This window comes from Notothenia coriiceps, unplaced genomic scaffold (genome assembly GCF_000735185.1).
Source record: "Notothenia coriiceps isolate Sejong01 unplaced genomic scaffold, NC01 NC01_scaffold00030211, whole genome shotgun sequence".
In the NCBI taxonomy this organism is placed as follows: domain Eukaryota; kingdom Metazoa; phylum Chordata; class Actinopteri; order Perciformes; family Nototheniidae; genus Notothenia; species Notothenia coriiceps.
In genome coordinates this window covers 64011-71934 of record NW_011362912.1, presented here as the reverse complement: position 1 = coordinate 71934, position 7924 = coordinate 64011, and the positions used below count along the sequence as shown (strand labels likewise).

At 41.0% G+C, this 7924-nt stretch overlaps 2 protein-coding genes across 2 annotated transcripts in view; one reads left to right on the top strand and one right to left on the bottom strand.

Annotated features, from left to right (window-relative positions):
* Positions 1–1451: 1451 nt before the first annotated feature.
* LOC104959336 (galectin-related protein-like) lies at positions 1452–3578 on the bottom strand. Its single transcript, XM_010787209.1, has 4 exons — positions 3490–3578; positions 2919–2999; positions 2753–2841; positions 1452–1764 (listed from the first exon to the last, which is right to left on the bottom strand). The coding sequence occupies exons 1-4, from the start codon at positions 3520–3522 to the stop codon at positions 1452–1454; spliced, it is 516 nt and encodes a 171-aa protein (XP_010785511.1). The 5' UTR covers positions 3523–3578.
* A 3141-nt stretch (positions 3579–6719) lies between these two features.
* Positions 6720–7924, top strand: part of abch1 (ATP-binding cassette, sub-family H, member 1) — a gene marked incomplete at its 3' end in the record, with an annotated part of 47945 nt that continues 46740 nt past the window's right edge. Inside the window, exon 1 of the mRNA XM_010787208.1 lies at positions 6720–6896. Within this exon, the coding sequence (XP_010785510.1) occupies positions 6825–6896 (72 nt within the window). The remainder of the gene's footprint in view (positions 6897–7924) is intronic.

The following is a 7924-nucleotide window of genomic DNA, read 5'->3' as shown; positions in this document are numbered from 1 at the left end:
CCCCCACCCCTCCAACACACAAACAGCTGATGCTGACCCCGATGCATCAAACAGACCAACACACAGGATGCAGCCTGTATTCAGAGTGGAGAGATATGACGAAGCATGGAAAGCATTTCCTGTTTGTCTCTTATTTCCCTACAGCAAGGCGACAGGCGATTAGCGCTGGTACAGTGGGCTGCTTGTAACATCAAAACATGAAGCAACAAACAAACAACTAACAGACTGTGTTGGAAGATGAAATAGACAAATGGTCACAAAATAAATGCTGTAGATCAAAAGCTGATTCTTGCTTGAAAAAAATCTTAATACAATGAATGACTAAACCTACTTCTCTAGCACTAATTACATCGAGCATCATTAGCACATGTTGGATTGTGCAACATTATCTCAAGGACCCAAAATCGACTTTCTTAGAGACGTGCGCCAGTTGCCCCAAGGTGTATAAAAAAAGCCAGATGTATTATTTGAATTCTTCTTACTGCATGCACCGACATCGATTGAACTTTCTAGGAAAGATTTCAAAGAAGTGTGCCGGCTATCCTAATGAAAACGATTATTTAAACTCTCCTGCTTTGTTTACATTCAAAACTCTGGCATTGACTCTTTGCATAGTTGTCGTCTTTTCTTTTGCGCTCATTTTGATTCTGCATCTTATTTTGTCCTTTAGCGCCTTGTGCTTACCTTGTTGACACGGCTTAAAACTGTTAAATATAGCACAAATGGCCCTGAAAAAGCTACAAAGACACGACACAACACATCGCAAGGACAAGTTATTTCAAGCACACCCCAGCGTGAAGCATTTGAGGGTCGATTTGCCATTTTAACTTTTTATTTATTGTCAATCTTGTTAATAACCTGTTTTAACTGTTTGTTTTTTTGACAAGTGATCTGATTGCATTAAAGGTAGGGTAGGTAAGAATGGAGAAACCAGCTCGAGTGCGCTAGAATTTGAAAGTACGCAGCCGAAAATAATCTGCCCCTTCCTTCAGACTTCCTTACAGAGCCCCTCCTCCAACACACACGAACGCGCACATGACCAATGAGGGCACGAGATAAGTTTGTGCACAGATGGAAGGCTGACAGGCAGGTAGGCCATCCAGTTACTTTAGCCGGGCCGGCTCAGATGATTGGTCGTGCTTTTTACAGCAGCCACGGCTTCCACAGATGACATTTTTTTATGTATTTATTGACAAAGCATTTCATGTATTCATTGCTATCGGGATGTTAAGAGCATTCCATGGAATATAACAAAAAGTGTTTCTGAAGTGAATTACCTACCCCACCTTTAACAAGTCATCTGCTTGCTCTTTTTGGACTGTTGTTTGAAGGCTATGTACGTGGAGCCAAATCAAAGAAGAAAATAACAGTAATTACAGTTGAAAGGAAATCCAAGGTGTAAAAAAGAAGATAACCATAACTGTAACCAAGGTGGTTTAGAAAGGTGTGAATCAGGTCAAAGGAGAATGATGCTGGAAGCAAAGAGGGCATCCCAACATATTCACAACCTGCACCTGCTTGCAAAACAGGAGGCACCAGAACCACCTGGTATGTGAACACAGAAAAAGCATCTTTACCCTAAAAGGCTGATCGGGGATGAAGGGAAAGTAGTCGGTGGACGCCTCCTCCGCGGTCCACTTCCCGGCGATGCGGGCGCTGCGCATGAACTGACGGTCATTGAAGCGGGCGGTGAGTTTGAGGGCCACGTCGTGCAGAGTGCCGTCCTTCTCCGAGTCACGACCACAGGTCAGGCTCACGTCAAAGCTGAGGGAGGAGGGGAACAGAGGAGTCAGACAGGCAACATATGAGACCAATAACTAATCTGGGATAAGTCAAATGCATACATCTGCTGTAAGAGCAAACCTATTGTAATTATGCATAATCCCTGCTGCTAGTTTGTGTTTGCCCCCCTTCCCCAACAGCTGTGGTGTGAACACACAACCTTCTTTGTGTGAGACATGATTACAGAATCAGAATCCAGTTTATCGCCAGATACTGTACGTTTACACTTTTGTTATGGTGTATGGTGGTGCAAACATAAAACACATTTGAAAATAAGATGTAAGGGGTCAAACATATAACGGTTAAAACGTTAAAATGTGTTTTTCATAAAAAAAATTAAAAAGAAGATGGACAAGTATTTACACCAAATGTAAATATACAAAAGAAACTAAAAGGCAAATATATTTAAAACGTATTACGATGAAGATATGACGATATACGACTGTAGTGTTTTATATTTTAAAGTGGAGGGCTGTGCAGAAATGTGCAAAACATATTCAGAGAGATGAACATGAGAACTAGAAGTACAGTAACCAACTTGCTGAGATGCAACAAAGAACAAATCTGTTTCTTAGAGCCTCTCAGCAGCCGGGACATTCACATGAACTTTGGCATGAAAAGTGCCAGCAGCAGCAGCCTCTCAACAAGATGAAGTCATCGGGAGGTTTCTTCCAAGTTTGACACAAGTTTCCATATAGGGTGAGGACACACCCAAAGCAAGTCTGCTTCAATGGCTATTTTTTCCATGTTCCCCCCTTTTTTTGTCCCTGCTGGTTGGGGAACGCCCTTGTCTCTGCATATTTAAGAAGCCACTATTCTCTGAAGCAGCCCACGCATTACTCACTGTGTCCTGGAGTGGATGTGCAAGTAGTTTCAGAACAAAACCACTTGAATAGGATGTTTTAAACATGGTGAATTAAAGCAAGCCTCTTGATAGGGACTCTGCATGCATTGTTAAGTGTTATTTTACCTCTCTGGCTCCAGTTCGACTATGCCCATCACTATAATCTTCTTCCCTGGCCGCATGCCTCCCCGGATGCGTCCACTGAACGGCACCGTCTATGCAAAGCAATGTGAATGTATTAAGCAGAGCATCAAACAAGGACATATGAGATCCGTGAAGGCATCTTTCCTACCAGCAGGCGGGAGATTTCCTTGTCAGGTGAGATGAGGCCGGGGTTCCCCAGCGAGTCGTTCAGGTGGTCGTCCTCCACATTCTTCAACACCAGTGACAAAAGACACAGGATGCAAAATGTCATTTACCGCTCCAACAGGTAGGATATATTATGAAAATGTCAGATTAAACACACAGCACCAGGTTTATTGATACAAATGTGGCCTTGCATGCGGTTCTTCCCAAACAATGAGGTGGCAGCACAATCTGTCATGTTGTTTGTCCTGTTGTGCTCCATGTGAGATAAGAATTTGGCCTCATAAAAAGCGAATTAAACGTGATAAATTAGCTAGTGGAGCCGCTTAAGTACACCACCGATACATTTCACCGAGAGGATATTGGATTTCCTCTCCGGCTACAGATGACAGAGGAGCCGCTCATTCACGGCGCTAGGTGCTCCACATTTACAATAAGCCCTGGATAATGGACCATACGCCGCTTTGTGTTGAACCCACAGGCCTTCATGCACACGAAATTAATTCAGACACTTGTACATCCTGACCATGCTCCGTAAAAGACCCCAAAATACTCACTATTCCGTCTTTTTCCGCTGCCTGCACCGCCATCTTGAGCAGAAGAGCATAGGATGCTTATTAAGGGAGCAGAGCTGCCGGAGTGTGTGTGTGTGTGTGTGTGTGTGTGTGTGTGTGTGTGTGTGTGTGTGTGTGTGTGTGTGTGTGTGTGTGTGTGTGTGTCAGCGGCGTGGCACTGACTCAGGAGGATATTCCTGTTCCTGCCTCTATTCTTGGGTCTCTCTCTCCTCCAGTGGTGTATTGTAATTAAGTATTCTACATTTACTCAAACACTGTACTTAAAAAAAAAAAAAACGGATGTAGCCTACTTTATTATTTTCACAATACGCTACTTCATACTTTTTCTCCACCACATTTATTTTACATATTTAGTTACTACTTAGTAGTAGTAATTACTAGGCTACTACTAAAGCAGATGTAATTGCTTTACTTTATATTTAAATAGTGAGGTAAAGTAACTAAGTATATTTATTCAAACACTGTACTGTGTTTTTTTTAAATGAGGTACTTGGAATTTTTCTTCCACTACATTTTGAAAGCAAACATTGTTATTTTTCACTTAACTGCATTTACTTTACATATTTAGTTACTTTGCAGATGTATTTGCAGTCCGGCTACTTTATATTTAAATCATGTACACACATTATAATATAATATTAAAGGTTAAGCTACAAAGTAGTATGTAAAGTAATTCAAGTAAACCCTACTTTTACCAAGGGAAACATTAAAGTGATAACAACATACAGGAAATGGACCAATGGTTAAACATTTTTGAAATATCTGGTGCTTAAAATGGCCATTTGGCATAACGAGTACTTTTATTTTAGACACTTCAAGTATTAGTAGTACATTTGAACGCAGGACAGTAAATTACTTATAATGTGAGTACTTCCTCCACCTCTAGCAGCATATTCCTCCGCCACACTGCATCTGCAAGGATGGATATCTGCTGACATATGCTTTATCATCATTACAGACCAGAAGCTTAATCCCCTTCTGTTGGAGGAAGCTAATCGGACAGATTCCCCCCCAGCCTTCAGCCAATAAGGCAACGTGCCTCTTAAGGGTTTAATGTGATAGATTATACAGTGTATAATTCAATTGAATAACTGCCTTTATGTGCTTTATTCAGGTTAAATGTGACACTTTGGTGCTCTGGCTGGCCTAATTGGCAAACGTGTGCACAGCCAGTAGCTTAATTTGAATGATTTAACCTCTGAGGTTACACATAGCTATATTTAGATCAGTCATAGTGGTGAGCCTGGAACATTAATTACTTTTCATTGAATGTGGATATCCACTTTGCCTCCCTTTTTAATTGATTTTTGCACAAACACCCCCTATTCTCCCTCTATCTGTCCATCCCTGTGCATAACATCTCTATATTAAGTGTAACAGGTGACTATTCTGCCCCTATGTGGAACTTTGAATGCATTACAAGCTGAAGCAACATCCAATAAAAATCCTCTTATTCTTTTTTTAGATGAGACTTTATTGACCACAAATTGGGACATTGTTTTGTTACAGCAGCATGTAAACAAGGCATTGCACATTGAATTAAACATTGAATTAAATACAAATAACCAGTAAATATAGACACATTAACAGTAGAAAGATACACATTTATTGATGACATATAGAGACAATATAAATTCACAGAATAGGTTAGGGGATTGACTAAACAAGACCAACTTACCGACAAAAAAATATAAAGATAGGATACTATGTACAGTTTTTTCCATATATACCTGACACTTCAGTCGATTACAAGCTGTTTATATCAGGGATTTAATTCATGCATAAGTGATTACGGTACACTCATGTCTCTTATGGTAATACAACCTTTGCTTCTCTGTGCCTTCTTGTGGTTTCTTTAGGAACTACATCTCAAACCATATTTTAAAAATAACTTGTTGACAAATGATCTCTGCAGAGTTTCGATGAAAGAAGAAATGTCAAACATGCCTGGGATGGACGTGTGGGAACATTTGACCTCTTTCAGGATGAACCAGTTGGAAACATGTACGTTCCCTGAGGAAGTGAAGGAGAAGCGCTCCCGAACAAGACCCCTGACAGCGGACACACAATACTGAAGGTGAGTCTAAATGAGGTGACTGCAGTCACTGCTACAGGCAGGCTGCTAACACTGCAAAACATATCAATGACATCCTCTTATTTGGTGTTCCTATAGCATATGTGCACAATATACATTAAATAACTGGTACTGGGTGTGTATTGTATATTTTGTATTTTGTAAATTGTATAATTTCTACTTTTTCATGCATGCTTCTTAATTATATGAAGCTATCTTTGGCTCTTTACTTGCTGTTACAATGTACATTTACCCTCTGTGGGACGAATAAAGGTTTCAGATACTGATTCTGAATAAGTTAAATTGGTTCCAAGTTCTTTTCTTCAGAACAACTTGGGAAACAGACACAGGCAAATAACTTCACAAAAGGCCAAAGACGATAACCAAGTGATTCCATTTAACCAATTTGGTATTTTATTACTTTAGTTTAAAACAAACATGATGAATAACCTCAACATTGCATATCAAATTACATGTCAATTAATATTGTATGGCATTACTGTATCTTTCAGCATCCTGAAGCAGTTTTTTTTCTAGTTTTTTTCCTTTTAAAGTGCATTCTCTCACAGCCCCAGTCCTCCAGAGGCAGTGCTAGTCTGTAAATTAGGTGCTTGAGTCCCTCTGGAGTTTCCTGAAGCAACACTTTCCCTCCTGAGCTGCTTCAGTGATTAAACTCTTGTTTTGAGCTCCATCTTGTGGTTTATGTGGGTACTACACCACCATCTTAAACAATTCTTTCAAATGTGTAAATCACATTTTTGTTATTTTATTATCAGCAGCCCTTTACAGTAAAGGGTTATATTGTGTGGTCTGCAGCACAAATACACTTTGGCCTAAAATTAGCATAAGCTACTCAAAGTAAAGCATCAGTATTTTTTGACTTATTTTTGTATTATTTCTTTAATGTTTTCTTTCTATGTAATGGCTCTGTAGAAACAACTGAAATGACAATGAACATGTGAAAAACTAAAGACAAAAGTGTGAACATCTTTTTACAATAAACTAGAATAAAATCTTAAGTTAAAAAAAGAAACATGGAAATCCTGCAAAAATCCAATATTTTCGGAGTAAGTCGTTTCTAAGAGTGTCCGCGTTTAACACAGCAAGAATCTTGAGTCTAAACATGTCCCACAGTGCATCCCCCCACCCTCCCTCCTTCTCTCTCCCTTTCTCCTATCTCCCCCCTCTCTCCTCTCCTCGCAGAGCTCCAGCCGGTGTCCGGTCCCTCCTCCCTGCTGCCGCCATGGCCGCGGAGGATGCCGGTCGGGATGCTGCGACCCCCGGACCTGCTGAAAGCACCGAGATGGACGAACGGGTAAGATTTCTTTCGGATCATTATGCATGCTTTCTTTGCTAAAACGATGGAAGTCGATACTCGTTAGTACCAGGCCTCCCGATATCTGTAACGCTACTGCAGCAAGATGGAGAGGCTGCTGCAGGATGCACCGACGCAGAATGCCCGTTATCTGGTTTTGGCACAATATTTAAGGAGGTAATGTGTGGTTAGAGGAAGCAGGATGAGCTGTATCGTACACGTGAAGCAAGAAACGGGATCCGTGTGACGCGCTGGTGTGGAAAGCAGAAGTGCAGCAGCTGGTCGGTGCAATGCATGCAGAGTTCAGAGCTGATAAACACCGGACACACAGAGGCCGTCCTCCCGCAGTTTGGGTTGCTCTCCTCTCGTTTGCGGCTGATTGAAACTCGCCTGTCGAGCACGGTTCCTTCCGCTGGTCTGTGACGCGAGTTGGCAACAACTTGGCAGGCAAGGTAGGAATTTTCCTGCTGATCAGAGTGTGAATGAGAGAGGCGTTGTTGGGCTGATTGAGGCCACTATCAAAGCACCAGGAGAGCCTTCTGCAGATGTGCTTATAAGCCTGCTTATTATTGGATGATGGTTGGAAGAGTGAGACTGCAGCTAAACCCACTTTATGTTATTGATTTTTATCACAAACTGGAGTAGGATGGATGGATCACATTATCAAGCAATTAACATGTCTAAATGGCAACTTGCCAGGGCCTAAACGTATACTGTCAAGGGAATATTAGTATTCTAAAGTAGACATTTTATGAAAGGAAACAGTGAATTGGGTGAATCTGACAACTTGTTAATCTGCAACGATCAAATGTTGTTTTTGTGCAAAATGGCTACAAAAAATAAGTAGATAAAAAATAGATAAAATTCCATTTCTGTTATTAATGTATTGTTGTGAGCATACCGGTTAGAGTCTCTTGACAAGGGTGTGTTTGTTTGAGTGTGTGTGTGTGTGTGTGTGTGTGTGTGTGTGTGTGTGTGTCGTACATGCATTTGAAGCACACAGGGCCCCACACTCGTTGTCGTACATG

What these genes read in the sequence shown, in the direction of transcription:
- LOC104959336 (XM_010787209.1), bottom strand. Translation starts at nt 3,522, where the DNA reads ATGGCGGTGCAGGCAGCGGAAAAAGACGGAATA. An exon ending in CAGCGGAAAAAGACGGAATA is followed by an intron (nt 3,000 to 3,489) that starts GTGAGTATTTTG and finishes CTGGTGTTGAAG; the next exon opens with AATGTGGAGGACGACCACCT. An exon ending in AGGAAATCTCCCGCCTGCTG is followed by an intron (nt 2,842 to 2,918) that starts GTAGGAAAGATG and finishes TGCTTTGCATAG; the next exon opens with ACGGTGCCGTTCAGTGGACG.